General features: G+C 48.5%; 1 protein-coding gene across 3 annotated transcripts in view; it reads left to right on the forward strand.

Annotated features, from left to right (window-relative positions):
- Positions 1 to 21,090, forward strand: part of KMT2D (lysine methyltransferase 2D) — a 2,224,302-nt gene that overhangs the window by 750,414 nt on the left and 1,452,798 nt on the right. For all 3 annotated transcript variants that reach the window (XM_069653836.1, XM_069653837.1, XM_069653838.1), the window contains exons 19-22: positions 12,800 to 12,847; positions 13,276 to 13,485; positions 13,645 to 13,911; positions 14,272 to 14,400. In XM_069653836.1, the coding sequence (XP_069509937.1) occupies positions 12,800 to 12,847; positions 13,276 to 13,485; positions 13,645 to 13,911; positions 14,272 to 14,400 (654 nt within the window). The remainder of the gene's footprint in view (positions 1 to 12,799; positions 12,848 to 13,275; positions 13,486 to 13,644; positions 13,912 to 14,271; positions 14,401 to 21,090) is intronic.

Raw genomic sequence — 21,090 nt, forward strand, 5'->3', positions numbered from 1 at the left:
AGTAGTCTGGTTTTGTAGATGTTTGTTTGATTCTTGAGTGAGATGAAAAGGGAGTTCAGTCTTGCCTCCCTTGTCTCACACGGAAAGGCTCCCCGCCTGGGGAGAAGTGACCGAATGCCACGATTCGTTGAATGCTAGATCAGATTTGTTTGGCAATCATTTCTGAAGAACATAAAGTAATGCTGACCTCTGCCTCCCAGGTTTTTACTGTTTGCAAATCTTTTTCTGATGCTTGTTAATCTGCTTAGAATCACATGCTGTGTATTATAGTCCGACATCCAGTGGTCACCGCAGAGTATTGCATCTTGTCTTTCGAGAATCGAAGGGGGACGTCGATGTGGGCGTGCCTGTAACACTATCCCTAACGTGATGTGTAGTGTACCCAAAATACCTCACGAGTCGAGGTCTCTCAGATGGTTTTTTTCCACCCAGCATAATGGTCGCCTTATGCGGCGCTCGTCCAGGGACATTGCTGATTGTTCCATCGACCTCTGGTTGAATATATTATATTATTCAAGATCACCATGACCGTCCAATGGCTGTTCCGGATCTCTGCCGAATCCTCCACGGACCTTCGATGGAGGGTGATCCATTTGGCGTTGCCGACCACGTGGTCGGGCCTTCCAGCGGGCCTACACTGTAGGGAGAGTGAGGTCGGGGTGGACATGTCTGTAAAATCTGCAAGGGCAAATTTCCTTGGAGAGATGAGCATCTATGGTGGAACCGTTGCTTGCCCCTCGATTACGACAAAAAAGGTTGTGCGGCTTGCAAACTCCTCCATCCAAAGAAATTGAAGGAGCAGTGTGTCAAGCAGTGGGCAGCCTACAGTATGTCTAAGGCCGAACAGAGTTCTCCCGCAACCGCTGATTGCGTCGAGGGCATTGGTGATGATCAGGCCTCCAATTTGGAGGTCGTTGACCTTTCGGCAGAGCGCTTTTGCTCCGCATCTGTCCCTGGCTCCGCCAGGCACGTCTCGGGCACTGCTATGGGGACTGTACACCCCAGCGACAAAGACATACACACTAAACTCACAACCCCCGGCCAGTCTTCGGCGAAGTCAAACGGACCACAGTGCCAACAGACACACCCGAAGTTTCGGCCATGCCAGCCGACCGCCAGGATCAGCAGCCCTCCCCGCAGCAGCCCCTAGCGACTGGGAACTCTAAATTGAAGGGCGCTATCGCCGATATTCCAAGAACCGCTGAGACGCATCGTAAGAAGGTGTCCGCCGACAAGGCCCCGGTTCCGCCAAAGACTACACAAACACAGGCCCAAGCTTCGCGTCTCCCTACTGCAGAGAGCATTACCGAAAGCATTGGAAGAATTGTTTCAGCGGTTGCTCAGAAGCGACAGTCAAAGGATTCGCTGACGCCCACGGGAAAACCCAAGGATTCGTCGAGATCCAAAGATGGACTGAAGGAAATACCGGAACCCTCTGCCAAGCCTAAGGAGAAGGATAGGGACACGCAACCTCCATCTGTCCCCTGGGAAGAGTTTTTGGAAGGCGAAGACAGCAGAGGATTGTATACAAGAGCTCTTTCCACCTCTGTTTGGACTAGGGAAAAGTTTGAGACTTGTATGGAGCGGCTTGACAGGTTTGTAACCCTCTCAGAGCAATCCACCCCCAAAAGACCGCAGGAAGAAGGCCATTTGACCACTGTGGTTACATTTCCAAGACTCATTGGTCCCTCTCAGGAGGACGATGTGTACTCTTATGACCTCAGTGAGGAGGCGGTCCCTGCAGACACTCGGGATGATGATCCTTTCATTGACCTGAGGATATGCATGACCCCATAGAGGGGTGGGGGGAAAACCCCAGACATGGGTGACCCTCAGCCTTGGCAGTCTCCAAATCCTGATGCCCTGTGTTTAGATTCCCCCCACACCACTCCCACTAGACAGCCCACTCCAGTGGACGATCAAATGACGTTTAACGCCATGTTGTGCAAAGCAGCAGATAGCCACCCATAAAGCTATTCCTGAGGCTGACTTTGTAGAGGACATTCTTAAAGAGAACGCCGGCCAGCCAGGCTATTCCTCTTCTAAATTCAATTAAAAAGTATCTGGCTCCCTCCTTATGAACACCTTCCCTCACAAGAGCAGTTAATCCAAGGATTGAAAAGTTATTTCGCCCCCCCCCCCATCCCTCTGATCCCCTTTATATCAGAGGTCACTCCACGCTCACTGGCCTCCCCCCGCCCCGAAACCCCCCTCCCCCCAGACAAGGAATGTAAAAGATTCTACGCCCTAGTAAACATGCTCATGGCTGCAGCAGCTTATTTTACGTGCATCGCTAAAAATACTACTTTGTTAGCCAGCTACACGGACGCTCAATTGGCCATGTTACAGGAAGGCCTGCAGGAGGTTCCTGAACCGCTACGGACTAGTCTTCTGTCCATGGTAACATGGGGCAGACAAGTAAACCAAAGTATACTCAAAAACACTTTGATCTTTGGCTCAGGGCACCATCCTAAAGAGGCACGCGTGGCTAAGAAACTTGGGGTTCAAGCCAAAAACTAAAGCGTTGCTTATTAATAAACCGTTGGAACAATCGAACCTATTTGGGAGAGCAGTGGACAAAGCTCTCGAGACTGCAAAGGAGGAGCAGGACACCCTTAAGACGCTAGATCAAATCACTCAAAGCCCTCCACAAGGCAGGGAACTGGGTCCAGACGCCTTTTTTGTGGCAAACGCTTCCCTCAAAAACCATACACCTCGGGAAATAATTGGTCCTATCCACAAGGACCCAGCGGATACAACATCCTGTATCCCCAAACGGGTTAGCGTTGTTGGAGAGGAAGGGGCTGGAACTCTACCCCCAGAGGCTCTCCGGCCTCAGGTTCAAAATGACCCGAAGATCCGAGTCCCCTCCCATGTCTCCCTGGTCAGGGGCCAGTTAACATCATTCCTTCAGGTATTGGAGGGGATAACTAAAGACTAGTGGGTACTGAAGACCGTGGCCCACGGGTACTGTGTAGAGTTATGCCGGTCCCCAAAGTTCAGACCTCCACGTGCAAGCCGACCGACGCCAGACCATCTGCATATCCTTCAGGAATTCGAGACACTACAAGAAAAGGGAGCCATAGAGGTTGTACCTCTTTCACAGGTAAACAAAAGTATTTATTCAGTGTACTTCCTTGTACCCAAAAAAGATCTCACCATGCGCCCTGATCAGCGCCCAGTGAACAAATTTGTAAAGCCACAAAAGTTCTGCATGGTCATTCTGCAGGAAGTAATTCCCCTGCTGTCACAGGGGGATTACATGGCAACACTGGATGATATGAAAGATGCATACTTTCATATTTCAATGTTGCCGGTGCACAGAAAAAACCTCAGATTCATTATACAAGACACACTATCAATTCAAGGTACTACCCTTCGGCACACCCTCCGCACCAAGGTTATTTACAAAGGTACTAGCAGTGGCAGCTGCACACCTGCACAGGCAATCCATCCCGGTTTATCCTTATCTCGACAGCTGGCTCATAACAGGGGACTCCTACGAAACCGGTCTGTCAAATACCCAAAGAACAATAGATCTTTTATTCAGTCTGGGATTCAGTCTGGGATCAACGAGAAGAAATCCAGTCTAGACCCCAGTCAGGTCGAGCAGTTCCTAGGGGCTCTAATTCGAACAAAGGACGGCCTCGTCTTCACCTCCAATGAGAGGGTCCAAAATATGCTGTTTCAAATCCCTCAATATGTAGCCAGTTGAGAGGTGACTGTACGCAAACTTATGCGACTGTTGGGAATGATGGCATTGTGTATTTATTTGGGTCCTCACGCGTGTCTGCGTCCAATGCAAGAGTGGCTCAGCACCAGTGGTGTCAGGCCAGCGGACAATGGGACGATCTAGTGGTTGTCTCGTCAGCCCTCGTTCTCTCACTACGGTGGTGGTCGAGGGAGAACCTCTTGAAAGGGAAATCCTTTACTACCCCCCGCAGTGGAGGCCACTCGAACTACAGACTCATCTCTCACAGGGTGGGCAGCTCACCTGCTGCAACAGACAGCGCATGGAGTTTGGTCATCAGACATAGCATCCAACCACTTAAACCTGTTGGAACTGTTAGCGGTATTCAAAGCGCTGAAAGCTTTTCAAACTCAACTGCAGGGAAAGACGGCCCTGATCCTCACAGACAGCACCATGGCCATGTACTATCTGAACAAATAAGGGGGCACTCCCTCTCCAGGGCTGTCCAAACTGTCCCAGAACATTTGGAAGTGGGCTCTCAAACACAACAGGTTTATGCTGTCTCAACATGTTCCAGGTGACCTCAATCTTCTGGCAGACTTACTCAGCAGAGATTTCCCACTAACAATAGAGTACGAATGGCGATTACACAAAGACATCGTCTCCAATGTTTTCACGGAATGGGGTTTTGCCACAGATCGACTTGTTTGCAACTCTGGAAAATGCTCAATGCCAAGATTACGCCTCCAGGTACCCCCAGAACCGTTCCAAGGGGAACATACTCTGGATCACATGGTCAGGGAAATTTGTTTACGCTCCCCCCGCTCCCCGGAGTCCCTTACTCAACAAGATAGTGCACAAGATGCACCAGGAACCAGTCACAATTATATTGGTGGCCCCCTTGTGGGCCCGCCAACCCTGGTTTGCTCATCTGATGGAGATGTCTCTATCTCCTCCGATGAAACTGCCTTGCCCGTACAACATATTGCAAGACAAAGGGGAGACACTTCACCTATGCCCACAGACTTTGAATTTAGTGGCCTGGCTCCTGAAGTCCTAGAGTTTGGGCACCTGTAACTCCCCCAGAGATGTATGGACATACTCAGGGAGGCAAGAAAACCTAACACTCGATATTGCTATTCCAGTAAGTGGAAGCGTTTTGTCATCTGGTGCAACTCTTAAGAGCATCAACCCCATTGACTGCTCTCCTACACATTGTTTTGTACCTGACTCATTTACTTGACTCTGGCCTGGTCTTTAACGCTCTAAAGGTTCACTTAGCTGCTCTTTCAGCCTACACTACAACACAACAGAAGGTGCTGTGGTGGAAGATACCAGTTATTAAAGCTTTCATGGAAGGAGTAAAGAGAATTCACCCTCCCATTTCTAACCCAGCTCCCGAATGGGGCCTGAACGTAATGTTGACTAGACTTGTGGGGTCGCCTTTCGAGCCCATGCATAAAGCAAGTCTCAAAGATCTCACCAACAAGTCTGCCTTTTCAATAGCTAATACTTTCATTAGGAGAGTAAGTGAACTACAATCGCACTCCGTTCTAGACCCGTTTGTAACAATTCTGAGAAGGTATTTCTGCGCACTCATCTTAGGTTTGTGCCTAAATTCATTTCAAAGTTCCATTTGAACCAATCCATAGAACTACCAACGTTGTTTCAGAACCCCGCATACTTGGGAGAAAGAAGCCTGCACACACTTGACGTACGCAAAGCAGGTATGTTTTACATGGAAAGAACTCGACCACTAAGAAGGTCAAATCAGTTTTTTGTCAGTGGCAGCAGGTAGAGAAGGAGACCCGGTCTCCAAATGTACTATCTCTAGGTGGATTGTCAAATGCATCACACTCGGTTGCTCTCTTGCTAAGAGAGAACTGCCCTTCAAGTCTAGAGCGCATTCTACTCTAGGCACTTGGGGCTTCCATAGCATTCATTGCAAATGTTAACCTAGAGTCCATTTGCAAAGCAGCAACCTGGAGTTCTGTACACAACTTTATCTACGAGGTAGCTGGCGTGACCTGGGTGTGCCCATTTGCACCCATTTGCTTTCTTTTTTTAAAAAAACAAGGCCTCCAGGCCCCCGAAGCACCCCTCGCCATCCCTCTCCTACCCTCTTCCTGGTTTCTCCTCCCTCCTGACCCGCTCTCCCCCGCTCTGATTGGGCTTGCAGCCCATGTTCTCCAGGGTCTAGCAACCCAGCTCACACCGGCTCCTCTATCTACGAGGTAGCCGCCATGAGGTGAGTGTGCCCATTTGCTTTCTTTTTTTTTTTTTAAACAAGGCCTCCAGGACCCCTAAGCATCCTCGCCCTCCCTCTCCCACCCTGCACCCTCTTCCTGGTTTCTCCTCCCAACCCGCCCTCCCCTGCTCTGATTGGGCTTGCAGCCGGTGTAACCCAAGCCATAATTGACCCTCCCAGGGCAGCCCCCTGCCCGTGCAGCCCTTCAGCTAAGGGCCCCTAGGCAAAGGGCAGCTCCAACAGAGGCGACTCCAAGAACTGTCAGCAGGTGTCCGCAGGGGAAGCCAGTGGCCAGCCGTCAACCAGCAACAACCAAAGACCTGTAAGGTAAGAGTGGCCTAGGTGGGGAATAGAGCAATAACTCTACCCTGGAAGCCTAGCTCACTCATCAAATCTATCCTAAAACACCTTAGTAATAAATAACCTCTTCAGCCTCCTAACTGCACACTATTAAGCACAGTAATGTCTAGTATAGCACCTGTCTGAACGGTAAAGCATAGGCCTCTCTCCCACCATACAGGACTCTCAGAACAAGCTGGGCTTAGAATTGTAACTCATCACCTGTGTTTAGGATTGTAATCTTTCCACCGACAGGGCGTGGCGCCCTTCTCCCACCGTGCAAGTTTCTCGAATCTAGCTGTTGGGAAACCCATATTAAGAGCAGTCAACGTTAACCCAAAGATACAATACTAACTTCCCCGACTTTACTCAAAACACTAAAATAAGTCGGCAATACTAGCTGCTGAACACCGACAGTACCCAAACTTATAGCGGACAATTCCCCTCACCCAGTAGTACAGCACAAGACCGCCAGACCAAAGCAAAAAAAGTCTAAAACAGCACTCGAGCCAAAATGCCACGCATACCACCTGTACCCAGTGGAAGAAAGAGTAGGAAGAACAAACACACCGGAACAGCAACTAAGACATGCAACTGCAGAAAACACTCCGAATCACAGGAAATACACTCAAAGCGACGCTGAGAGAAGAGAAAAATCCCTCTACTTGACTCAATACCTCGCAAAACAACCAGTCACCAGAGCGAATCAACCCTACGCAAGAATCGGCAACAGCAGACAACCAAACGCAACCATGCAGAAAATCAGACAACGCTAGAAATAACAAAAACATAATCCACGCAATAACACCCTACATCACCAAATCAAAAGCAACTTCCACTCGACAGCCACAATCTTTGGAAGATGAACATGAGGTAAACAAAAACCTAAGACTGAACCTAGAAGAACTCTTCGAAGACACAGACACACCTATACCAATACCTCAAATAGAGATCAACCTTAAAGCAAACACCCACACCAATCAGAAGACGACCCCAACAATAAAGACCAAACCATACCTCTAAACCCTACTGCAATCTATTAAACGCAAGATCCATGTCAAAACATTCAACAAATCTTTGACCTCCTCTATAACGGCATTGTCATCCTATTCATTACAGAAACATGGCTGGACGATAACTACAAAATCACACGCCAAAGCTGCCTCCCAGCCAACTTCAAATGCCATCAAATAAACAGGAAACATAAAAAAGGTCTTGTGACGGCCTTCAAAGAACACCTAAAAATAAAAACCGACGACCCTATCAACATCAACTGCAAAACCATGGTCATTCACCTATTGGCGAACCCAAAAACCAACATCACATTCATCCTAGTGTACAGACCACCGTCATATGATGCAACATTCGTTGAGAACTTCATAGAAGCCTTCACCAACATAGCCATAAAGCATGAACATCTAACTAGACTGGGGGATTTCAACATCTGATTTGAAGCAAGTCACACCAACTCCCAAAACTCACTAACTGGACAACGGACCACCATGAAACTACGACAACTGGTCAAAGGAGCAACACTCTGCAGGACACACTCGACAAAATCTTCGACCAGGAAAAATCTCATCACCACGGCTCCATCGATGCAAATATTGTGGGGCGACCATTTCATCATCTATCAATCCCACTCTGCATCCAGGCCCCCAAATTCACAACCACCACAAAAAGAAACTGGAAAACCATCAAAACAAGCATCCTGTTCGAACAACTGGAGACGACCAAACCCTCAATTACAGAACTAGAGCTGGCTGACCTAGACGGGGAAAGCAGAGCTGCTACACAAATGGATCTCTGATATAATCTAAAAGATGACCCCAGAAAAATCATTCACCCATCAAAAAAAAGAGCAATGGCAAAATGGTTCACACCACTACTAAGCACCATGAAAAAGGATAACAAGAAAATGGAGCTGGAATGGAGGAAAGAATACAACCCAGAGAAGAAAAAACTGTTCCAGAAACAAATCTGAGCATACAAGAAGGAAATATAAAAGCTGAAGAGAAAGCATTATGATGACAATCACCAATGCGACAAACTCACAAAAAGAAATGTTCAACATCATCAAAGAAATGAGAAACCCACCGGCTGTGACAACACCCCAACCCTCTCTGAGAAACTCTGCAACGACCTGGCAGACCACTTCAAGAACAAAATCAACGACATCCAACAAATCATACAAAACAAACCAACCATAACATCCAACAAACCAAACCTAACACAGAACCACAGCACAAACTCCAAAACATTCCCGAAATAACGGCAGAGGCTTTCGTCTTGCTGGTGAAACACAGCAAGAAATCAGGTTCACCCATGGATCCATGCCCACCTGACGTCTACAAATCAATCCTCGAACAACGAACACCATCAAAATACTACAGACACCTCCTAAATCCCACTAGCAACAGGAACCGTACCAAAAACATTTAAATCATCATATATCAAACCACTCTTAAAAAACACAAGTGGTGACGCAGAAGACCTCCAACTACAGGCCGATCTCAAACAGTTCCTACCCAGCAAAACTCCTGCAAACCTAAGTCTACAAATTAACCCAAGAACACATAGAAAAACACCACCTGTTGGACCAAGCACAAGTCGGCTTCAGAACCGCAAGAGGGACAGAAACAGCAATATTGTCCATCTGGGATGACCTAAAAACAGACAGACTCCAACACAACCTCAGCCCTGATTTTGCTCGACCTCTCTGCTGCCTTTGACACAGTTAGCCATGACACCCTAATCAAAAGACTAGAAGACAGGCATAACAGACACGGCACTACTATGGACTAAATCCTTCCTAGCAGACAGAACAGAAACCGTCTGGTTAAAGCCCTTCAAATCCACACCTCTCCCATTGGTTGCCTTGGCCCCTTGAGCCAATGGCAGCAACCGGGAGGCGGGAGCCGGCCACACCATCGAAGGCCCACTTCTAAGGCCCTGTCTACCCCTGTCCACCACGGTATGCCGGATTGCTGACCCCCGTGAGTGTCTGTGTGCCCCATGCCCCCCGTGAGTGTCTGTGCGCCCCATGCCCCCTTGTGAGTGTCTGTGCGCCCCCATGCCCCCCTGTGAGTGTCTGTGCTCCCTCATTCCCCCCTGTGAATGTCTGTGCCCCCATGCCCCTCTGTGTGTTGTGTGCCCCCTTGCCCCCGGTGAGTTGTGCCACTTTGCCCCCGTGAGTGTCTGTGTGCCCCCACCCTTCCTTGCTCCCCCCTTATTTGGCTCTGTGTACCCCCTTTCCTGCCTTCTACCCCTTTCCCCCTCCAAAATTCCCTCCTCTTCTATCTTCCTACTCCCCATCCTACTTATTTCTCCCTCCTCTCAGCCTTCACCCTCCTAGCACTTACTCCCATCATTTGTTCCCTTGACTTTTGATAGCAGCTCGTCTGTCTCCCCCCCTTGTTCTTCTCTCTCCTCCCCCACTCCTGCTTTTTAAATTTGTCACTGACAAATTTGCTCAGTAGCGTGCCTTGTTCATCTCCTTCCCCCACTCGTATCTCCCCGTCCCCCCTCCCACCTCTCCTCTTGTATACCACCTGCACTACATCACTTGTCAGACATAGTAATATTACTGCTTGCTTTGTTCTCCTTCTTTTCCATTACCTCTTGCCTTACTTGTTCTATGCACTTGCACTATCAGAAATGTCGACAGGCCTATTATGATAGTTATTTTTCACATTCTGTATTGTTTGAAGGACTTTTACTGAATGTAACTGTATTTTGAAGTGCTTTGAAACACATTGTGTATAGGCGCTATATAAATAATCAATCAAATGACTAGAGTACCACAAGGGTCCTCACTATCACCACTGTACTTCAACATCTACCAAACTGCACTAATTAGAATCTTCAAAAAATACATTACATGCTACAACTACGCAGATGACGCTCAAATCTACAAAATCAAAGACAAATCAAGCCGATCACTCAACCGTAATTGAGTGTCTAAAAGAAGTTTTTCATTGGATGAATGCCAACAGTGTGAAACTCAACCCAGGAAAGACAGAAATCATGATTATATCCAAAAATCAAGAGAACACCTATATTCCATGCCCAATGGAAATGGGAACCGCACCAATTCCATCTAAGGTACTAACAAATCTGGGAGTCCTGATGGACAACACCCTAACCTTAGAACCACAAATAAATGAAATAATCAAGAAATGCTTCTTCCTCCTTCACACGGCAAGAAGAATCTTAACTTTCCTCTCCTTCACCCACAAAACACTCAAAATCGTCGCCCTCATCATGTCAAGAATCGACTATGCAAACAGCCTCTATCTCGGCATACCAGAATACCTCCTGAAGAAACTACAGTGGATGCAAAATGCAGCAGCCAGACTCTTCCTCAAACTATCCAGAAGAGACAACATCACTCCAGCCCTAAAAACACTGCACTGGCTCCCAGTCAAACATTGCATCACTTTCAAAACTATGTGCATAACACACAGGGCAATCAGCAGACAAGGAGCTGAATTCCTGCAAAAGAAACTAACAATCGACGAGCCAACGAGACTCCTCAGATCAAGCAACGAAATCCATCTGGAAGAAAAACCATACCTTAAGAAAACACTTGGGGGCTCCTCCTCCTCCCACTTAGCCGCAAAAACCTGGAACATCCCGAAAGAAATAAACACCAAGAACCACTTACAATTCTGAAAATTAACAAAAACCTGGCTCTTCAACATCACAGATGCAAACTGAAAAACCAAATCCACCGAACGGGAAACGCAATGAAAAGGATGGCAAACCTAGGACGACTATAACATCTAAAACCAAATAAAGAAACTCTTAACACAACAAGAGAGACGACACTATGTCTAATAGGTCACAAACGACACCCGTTAGGACAGAATCCAGCGTCCCTAGCAAACTCCAGCGAACAACCTACACCCGCTCGACAAATGTTACTATAGATCATACCTGTATAAAGTTGGGTTACCATTAGCACTTTCCACACTAATTAAGCTGTGGATATTAACAGGGGCATGGACCAAAGAGTTATGATTGTAGGCAGACGCCCCCCCTGGACATAAGAGTAAGCGCTAGCTCTGCGACATACCAAAGGGGGTAGTTGCAGTAACATGAATGAGCAACTGATAAGATGATATAGGCCGAGCAGGCCTCAACACATGGAGTAAACCCGGATTTACCGATGCCGCCCTCCTACTAGATTAGGAATGCTTCTTGGGCTAGACTGCAAGGGATGCACATACGCCTGCCCGCCCCGCATACAAACAAGGGCCACGCAGGCATATGCATATGAACGGATGCCATATTGGAAATGGACCGTGAGTGTCGTACAGCTCCTCAGCTGGACATAGACGCCCACGCACCCCATCTGATTAGAATACGGAAATTTAGTGCCTCACTTCAAGACAGGAATGCCAACTAACCAACCCACTAACTACACCCTCTCCATTCACCTCTCAAATTCTAACCAAACACAAACTCGCAACGCAGCAATCCGCACATACTTCACCATACTGCAACAACAAACAAAGCACACTTAGACCCGCACAACAGCACACGTCTTCCGACAGTATAACACCCCAAGCCCAGCCGACGGAATTCCGGGCTGAGGCCGCCAACAGCACCTCACTGCTCTCTTCCACTTCTCCAGCTCATCCCCACTAACCCCGCCCATCCCCCCTTTTTTCAGAACCGTCAGAGCGCCAGGGGACCACTCCGGTGGCAATAGTGTGCGGTACAAATATCCTTTACCATTAACCGTTACAAAACACTATTGCCTAGACACTCATTCTAGGTCTGATTCTCAGGTGGGACAAGCAGTTCTTGGACATCTTTTCACTACTGTTCCTTCTCACATCCCACCTCCAACTCTGGGTACTGCTCGCTAGTCTATGCACAGCATGTGATTCTAAGCAGATTAACATGCATCAGAAGGCATACATTACTTACCGTAAAAGCATTTCTGATTGTATCTGCTTAGATTCACATGCGCCCACCCATCCTCCCCGCTTGGATGGAAGGAGCATAGACGTTTCTCTTTTCTGTACTCACTCACAATGGTCACAGGCTCCCTTACATCAGAAAAAATACAATTGGAGGACCTCGACGCGTGAGGGATTTTGGGTACACTGCACGTCACATTAGGGATAGTGTTACAGGCATGTCCATTTTGGCGACCACTTTCGATTCTCAAAAGACAAGATGCAATACTCTGTGGTGACCACTGGTTTTCGGACTATATGCACAGCATGTGAATCCAAGCAGATACAATCAGAAATGTTTTACGGTAAGTAATGCATGTCATACTTATCTATAAGCATATGAATCTTTAAAAGAGATGCTGTAGAAATATTCCTACGGATATGTAACGTTAAGGAATTGCAGTGACTGCAGTACTCCAAGTTAAAGAATCCCTTTCCTACATGAAGCGTTATCCAATCCCCCTTCATATGTACACATAAATTGAGCACGTTTGTAAAACTAAGAAAATGCTCTGGCATGAGTTACATTTTTACCATCTCTTGTCCCCACAGTTCCAGTTATCATTCCAGAGGTAATTCCTGTGAAGGTAAAGGAGCCAGGTAAGTAGAGTTACAGGACATTGTGTGTCAGCACTAGATTATGTGGCTTTGTGACATGCACTACTTCCCATTATCCTCAAGTGTATACCTTTCTGACCGCTGTTTCGCTGCCGTCTTTCTCTTTATGGGCTTCCTATAGCTATTTGATGTGGCAATTTTGTAAATGAAGGAGCCAATGTTATTTTATTTCTGAAGCTGAGCTTTGTTTGTTGCCAGAGAAGTCCTTCAAACCATCATGGTTGGTGCTATTCTCACAGCATTTCCTTCCATTTTATATTCTTTTCTGTGTAGAAAAAACAATGTTATTTGGAGGGCATTGTGATTGATCCAATGCCATATTAATTAATACTTTTTTAAAAAGGGAGTATGAGGAATGCGTTCACTGTTTAAAGTCTTTCTTTCTGAGACTCACCTTTTTGGTTCTATAGAGCCACAGTTCTACCGTTTTGAGGGTGTATGGCTGACTGAGACTGGTATGTCGGCACTGCGAAGCCTTGCCTTATCACCAGTGCAGAAGAGACGGCAGCGACGCGCACGGCTTTCCACAGGTGGGGAAGCGGGCATGGAGTCCGTAGACCTAACTGGACATGATGATAAAAAAGAGATTGAGACAGAATTGGAAGACCTAAAGGTGGAAGGTAGGGGCAGCACCCTCAAATACATGTCTGCATTGAAACCAACTTTAGTTGATAGACGCTGCGCAATGGAAGATTAGAACTTTCACTTGCTTAATTCCTTTACCCCTCATTGGCATAATCACTTTTTCATGCTGCTTTGTTTTCTTTGTAACTTTTAAGCATCAAGTGAAGACCCTATGGAATGTGAAATTAAGCTGGAACCTCCTGGAACCCCCGAACAAGATGCAGGGAGTGGAATAGATCCTGGGTTGGATTGTGGCAGTGAAATGGAACCTGGCCACGAAGGAGGTGGTGACCTGGAACACGGCCATGAAGGAATGGGGGACATGGACACCTCACGTATAGGAGATTGCGATATGGAACCAGACAAAGGTTTGGATGAGCTGGATGACAGCAAGAAGAAGAAGAGGAAGCCATATCGACCTGGTGAGGAGCGTGCTAGTTTGTGGGGGGAGAAGGTGTATCAATTGTGGCACTGTGGCTCTACGAACAGGAAGTAGTAAACTTGGCAATTAAGGGAAAGCTTTTGTGTTATGTTTGACTCTGACTTATGTTGGACAGTGTTTTCCAAGAAGGATCCAGAGGGTGGAGAAATCGGTGATCTGGAATAATTGAGTTAAGTACCAACACGTAGTAGGATGTAATTTAATTGGGAGCAATTTAAATACTTTAGTTAAGAGTAGGCGAAGGTCTCAAACTGATTTGGTTTTGAATTCATGCGGATGCCCGAATATGCTTAGAATGCCTAGTTACGTGATTAACTGGCTTTTTCTCCTTGTTTTAAAGGCATTGGTGGTTTTATGGTCCGTCAGCGGAAGTCTCACACACGAACAAAGAAGGGTCTGGCAGCGCTCTTTGAGGCCCAACGGGAGGCAGAGAGAGAGGCTATGAATGCTGAAATGCAACATGATGAAGGTACAAGACTGTTGAGATGTTGAATGCACAATGTGGATGTTCGCTAGTGCTACAAACACTGATAAAAATGTCTACTTTTATTTACTTTTCCCATAGTTTACTATCAGACAGTTGAACGTATCCATTTGTTTTTATTGCCACCTCTGCCTTTTGGTTTTCAAGCTTCAGATTTGTTATATATTTGCATGTATTTTTTTAGTAGTCTGCACTGTCTATTTGAAAATGACTTGAATTTTATTTCTCATGCTTGTTAATCTGCTTAGAATCACATGCTGTGCATGTGGTCTGACATCCAGTTGTAACCGCAGAGTATTGCATCTTGTCTTTCGAGGATCGAAAGGGAACCTCGGCATAGGCATGTTTAACACTATCCCTAACGTGACGTGTAGTGTACCAAAAATCCCTCATGCGCCGAGCGAGGACCCTCAGATTATTTTCCGGCCAGATTACTGGTCACCCCACTTTTCGAAGCTCTTGCATAGATATCGTTATTGTCATATTTATCGACTTTGTCGTTATTCCCATTAAGTCGCTACGACAGTTGAATCCTGTGAAACTACGCTGAAGACTGCTGCAGACGTTGGACGCCTATTGATCCAAGCTGTGCTGCCATTCACGTGGCCGGGCCTTCTGGCCGGCCTAAACAGGCGGGAGAGTGGGGTTGGGGTGGCCATATTCTTTACAAGTATGCCTTTCCTCTTTCACCCTCTCTGCTTCCTGGGTTTTGTCATCGTTGTACCTGTCTTTCGCTATGGAAAAGATGCCATTTAGATTTTGTCCCTCCTGTAGGGACAAATATCCTTGGAAAGACTAGCACTCTCGGTGCAACAATTGTCTTCCCCTCAACCACAAAAGCGGGTTGCGCGGCCTGTAGACTCCTGCGCCCTAAGAATCTGAAGGAGCACCACTTGAAGCAGTGGGCGGCCTATGGCATGTCGCAGGCCGAATGTTCTTCCCCTGCCGGTCCAACCGCTGAAATTGATGGGGGCGGTGTAGGAGGGGGGGGAATACATGCGATGACTGGGCCTCTGTGTCGGAAGCCATTGACCTAACGGCGGACTGCTCTCGGTCCGCATCGGCCGTCCCTGACCCCACCAGGCCTGAGGCGAGTCACGCTATGGGGAAAACACCCGGCGACAGCGGCGCACACAATCATAATACCAAACTCACAACCCAAGGTTCTGCTTCGGCGGCACTGTCGAAGCGTACCAAAGCGTGAACGGAACCGTCAAACTTCGACGGGATCCTCTGATCAGCAGCCTTCCCCGCAGCCGCGGCCTGCGACTGGGCAATCCAAAATAAAGAGTGCTAACACTAAAATCACACGCCCGTCGAAGCATTCCAGGAGGACACGCAGGCGCCGCTCAGCCTCCGGTTCACCCGGTGGCGCTGAAATCGACCTGCTCAGCCTCCGGTTCAGCCGGTAGATCGACCAGATTCCCAGAGCATTGGCGAGAGCATTGCAAGGATTGCCTCGGCAGTTAGACTGATGGAATGGTCGAAGGAGGAGGCGAAACAAAAAACGGCCTAGGGATGTGCCGAAAGACACGCCACAGCGCCCCGAACGCTGCAAGGGCTACGCTGAGAGTCCTGTGCCTTTGTCAGGTACATTAGGGGACAAATCTCGACATGGCAGGAAAGATGAACCTTTTCCTCCCCTGCACCCCTCTGGTTCATCCTCGTGCACCAGGGAGAAATTTGAGGGCTGTATAGACAGATTAGAAAAATGGCTTATTCTGAGAAGCTTGCTCCCAAGAGACCTTGAGAAGACCTTCCCTTTACACCTGTATCCAAGTTTCAAAGGACCTTGGAAGATCCACATGAGTATACCTGTGTCCTCACAGATGATGTTACGGACACATGATCAAAATGAGGATGCCACCTTTCTGGAAAACTACAATGTGGATGACCAGGCAGATCTTAGACAATTGGGTTGACAGCAGTCGGGTTGATGCTCAACCTTGGACGGCCCCTACTCTTACATCGCTGTCCCCTTTCCTCCATACTGCATGGGGCATCCCTTCTAAGGGATGGGAGATGGAATCTTTTTCACAGAAAAAAAAATTCTTCCCCTTTAAATTTAGAGCCGTGCAAGGGTGTGGCCCAGGGAGCATGCGCTGCTCTTACTCCGCCCTCTGGCGCCACACCTCAGTCCCCTTTTCTGTGTCGATGGGAACAGGCCGAATTCACACAGCGCTCCTGGGCTTGGCTTCAGCCATGTAATTTCACACGCGGATACTTCTTTGTCTTTTTATCATCAGGTACTCGGTCCTCAGGCGTCGCGCTCCTCCTCGGCGCATGTCTACTTGTACAGGGTTCAGCAGTTTTCCATTCTGCAACGGTCTCTTCCAAACTTCAGACCCCCATGCCTTGGCCCAGACCACGGTCAGCAAACTTGTTCGGTTTATGACTCGCTGTCCTCGAAAGCGCTGAAGAACAGACTAGCCAGAAGTCGCCTCCAGAGGATCTCAAGAACTTTGAAGCATTGAACCAGGACCAAGGTAGGGCCGATATTCTCAATCGCACCTCGCAAGGGAGACTCCTTCCCAGGGACTCTCCCACGCGAGAGGGACCAGTCTGGTCCTTCTACCAGCACGTGCACCGAGGCTGCTTCAGCTACCGGCCTTCGGGCCGAGGGATCCTCGGATCCTCACGGTGGCAGTGTTGAGGGACTGGAAGGTTCTTTTACTGGGTCTTCACCCAAGGGGCTCTGCCCTTTTACCAGTACCATGGCCAAGAGACTATGCCCTAATACCGGCAATATGTCCGAGGGGGTGCCTAAACACAGCTCTACCGACCCCCGGGTCGAGGGTCACACCTACCAGGCCAATGCCCGAGGAGCAGGGTAGGCCTTGTTAACCACACGCAAGAGTCTTGGAGGAGGCCGGGCCCAGCGGGCCGAGCAACAAGTCACAGGCACGTGGTAGGCAGCTCGACAAAATGGCTGCCGCGCCAGAAAGAGGCTCCTGTCTGACGCCATTCCAGGAATTCGGCGAAGAACAAGTGTCAATGTGGGATTGGCCTCAACCAGGTACGTGGCCTACAGTCTACCCCTCATTTGTGCAGGGCAGTTTTCCTTTGCGTCCATATGGACAGGGTACGCTGCAGCTCCCCGTTACCCTGCCGAACTCTCTGCCACCTCTTTGGCCAGTGAGGAGGTGCTCTTCGAGAAGTTCCTCGGCCTCATGAAGTTACCTCAGATGGGGGGTTATCATCAAAGACGCTGCCTCTGCCGACGCCTCAGGCCCCGGCGCAGCCACCACCTCTGGCCCCAGGCGGCTCCGTACCAGCCTCTGCCGCTCCCTCAGGCTGCGTTCCCAGTACCCCTGCCTCCGGCGCCAACTACTCCTCCTCCACAGGATCCCCCAAACACACAGGATACGGATGAGGAGGATCCTGACGCGCCATCCTGAGCCAGGGCATTCCACGAATGTCTTGCTGGGCTGGCAGAGTATCTGGACCTGCCTGAGGTCGAGCAGCCGGCAGAGGGGGGGCCCCTGACTGAAGTCCTCACGCAACGCCTGTTAGGCAAAGTTTGTATGCAGTACCCTTTGGGACTACTACATACAACTAGGACTACAGGTCTAAGCAAAGCCAACCTTTGGTAGAAGTCTGTACTACACAGTTTTGTGGTAGCATCGCTGAGCAGCCAGACTTACCGCAAGAGGGGAATGTGAGCTGCAAGGATGTTACACAGAGGTCTATAATTATAATTATTCAAATAGACTTATACTCAAGGTTTCTTGATAAAACACTTATTCATTTATTTCACAATCAGAAAACATTCAATAGAAGGAGGCAATCTATATCGCTCAAATATACTTCAGTACTTCACAATATCAGGTTCTGAGGCATTTAAACTACTTTGAAGGATGAGCAAAATGGTATTCAGAGCATTTGAAGTAGGAGCAAAAAGGCATAAGTTAATAAAAATATTTGTTACTCTTAAACAGTGCAAATAGTTCGCCAGAGGAGTTGATTAAATGCAATAGGTTAGGCCAAAGTCAATGGGCTAAAGTCTTTTATCGGATAAAGCAGTTTTGGAAGTTAAACGGAAACGTTTTTGCCAAAGTTCTTGGAAGTAGTTCATAAAAGAAAGGTTCATATGTTGGGTCACAAGCTGACTAGGCCTGCAAGTTGCCAAAGTTTCAAGCAGTGAGAGGCAAGTTCTCTGTCAGTTTTTCACAGTACCTTACAATGAAGAAAAAGATGCATCTACCTTGTTCGGCTGTTCAGGCTGCAGATACGGCCGCTGCATGAGTTTCTCGATGCCTGTTGGATCCAAGTATCGGCAAGCTTCGAGGACAAGATCGCCCTCAATGAGACGTTCCTTCGAGCGATTCGGTGGTGGGGTGTCTGCGCGCATCTAGCGGCGGGCACGGACTTCCAGACCCCGGCACATCAGGAGACTCTGATGGACGCCTCCCTGAAGGGATGGGGCATGCACACCAGAAAGCTTCCACGCAAGAGGTCTTTGGCTACCGGAGGAGAAGTCGTTGCACATCAATGTCCTGGAGCTCTGGGCAGTGTTTTGGGCCATCAAATCATTCCTTCAGTCCCTCAAGGGCAAGGTGGTGCGGGTCTTCACCGACACCACCACCACGAAGTTCTAAATTCAGAAGCAGGGGGGCAGCAGATCCCCATCCCTCTCCAAGGAAGTGCAGGACCTAGGGCACTGGGCCGTCGCCCAGGGATGTTTCTAGTGCAGTTTCATCTGGCAGGAGCGAAGAACATTGTCGCCGACTCACTCATCAGGGAGCTGCGCTCTTGCCATGAGTGGGAGCTTCAGCGGGATCAGGTGGTCCTACTATTTCAACAATGGGGCACTCCCCAGATCGACCTATTTGCGACGGCCACGAACACCAAGTGTCTGAGGTTCACCAGCAGGTTTCCACAGTCGGCAAGCATGGGGATGCATTCTCCTTCCCCTGGGACGGCCTGTTCCTCTATTTGTTCCCGCCATTGCCGTTGATACTGTGACTCTTCAGTCAACTCGGACGGTCCCGGTGCAGGATGATCCTCGTCGCGCCAGCGAGGCCGAGACAAATATGGTACCCGGACCTTCTGGACTTGTTAGCGTCCCCTCCAGTCAGGCTTACAACGGGTGCAGATCTGCTCGTCAGGGAAGGAGGCACGATTCTGCACCACAACCCAGGGTCGCTGAACTTGCAGGCCTGGCTCATGCAGCACTAGAGTTTGGAGGATACGAGATCCCTGCGGACTGCAGGGAGGTACTTGCCAAGGCCAGGGCTTCTTCTACTCTTAGGTGCTACGGACATAAATGGAAGAGGACTACTTGAGGACGGGAATCGGAAGCGGCTGTGTGCAGTGTGCTTAGCGTTCAGTGCGGCTTGATCCCTGTTTCTTTTGGTGCATTCAGTAGTATGGCATACGCGTGATCGTGCCCTCCTCTAGGTGCCTTCCTCTAATCTCATCGAGCTGCAGCTGAGAGTCCTGGGAACCTCCTGAGAGTCTTGGGGAGGACGAATGTGAGCTACGGTGAGCTGCAGTGTGGTGTCTGGCCTGACCCTGTGTTTTCTGTGAGCCCTTTCAGCCCCCAGGTGGTGAGCTGGGAGAAAGCGAGCCGTGAGAAGAGTGAGCAGAGCACCTCTCCGAAAACATAAGGTTCTGTGCAACATTCGTTGCTCTGCCACTCAGAAAATCAGGAGAGGTAAGCGCAGAGCGGTTGGTGCCGGTGGAGTTTGTTACTCCATGGTATTAATGGCCCTGATTTTTAGGGCGCTTTGAGTCTTCTTTTAACGTTTGGAAGTGTGGCAGTAATACTGCCATAGCCCTAGGTTTTGGCGTGAGTTGAAGTCGGGCCCTTTTGCCGACATCTGTGGTCCTTTGCGGAGTAATAAATAAGAGTAAAACTCCTTTCTTTAGCCCTCACCCTCCCCTACGACTCTTAACTAAGACAAAGTCACTAAAATATGCCGGGAAAGGCATCAAATCGAAATAAAACGGCGATCACACGGGGAAAGAAACCGTATGGACTACGCTCTAATAAAGGAGCACCTGCCGACACAGGAAATAAGAGCCCTTCAGAAAACATGGGAACAAAAGATGTTGGAGGAAAACTGACGGCCCCCCTAAAGGGCCCACTGGATGGATACTTCCCTAGCATACCTACAGAAGGAGGGGCCACGACCGGATTAAAAAAAGGCAACACATCGCAAATAGGAGAAGGCAGCTATCTCCCATTAGTTAGATAACTACTTCCTCTTACAACTATGCTACGCTCTTCAGGAGCGTGTGGGAACACAAGAGGGGAAACAAACTGGGGAAAAGGCATCAGCGCCTCCTGTTAATAGTGACATTGTATCAGATACACTGGAGGGGGAAGGGGCCATGGCACCTATGTTGGAAGATCTAGTAGCCCCAATTCCAGGGGACAAAGAGCACCCCATCTTTGTGTCATCGGCCTCACAAACAGCCTCCCCATATCAGTCCCGCTGCTTCCCCAAAGGCACCTCGATTATCTTCCAGCCCCAACAATGCATTTGAATAAGGAAATTCGACACCTGAACCATCAGACAGTACCCATGAAACCTCACAATCTGGAAATGCAACTCTCAATTTTGCTATTAAAATATTGCTAAAACTATGTGGCATGATCCATGAGGACCAAAAAAGCACAGCGGAGAGTGATCCTTGCCCTTAAACTCTTGAGTGCACCCAATAAAATCC

This window comes from Ambystoma mexicanum, chromosome 3q, assembly GCF_040938575.1.
Source record: "Ambystoma mexicanum isolate Mex_15411 chromosome 3q, UKY_AmexF1_1, whole genome shotgun sequence".
Classification (NCBI taxonomy): Eukaryota; Metazoa; Chordata; class Amphibia; order Caudata; family Ambystomatidae; genus Ambystoma; species Ambystoma mexicanum.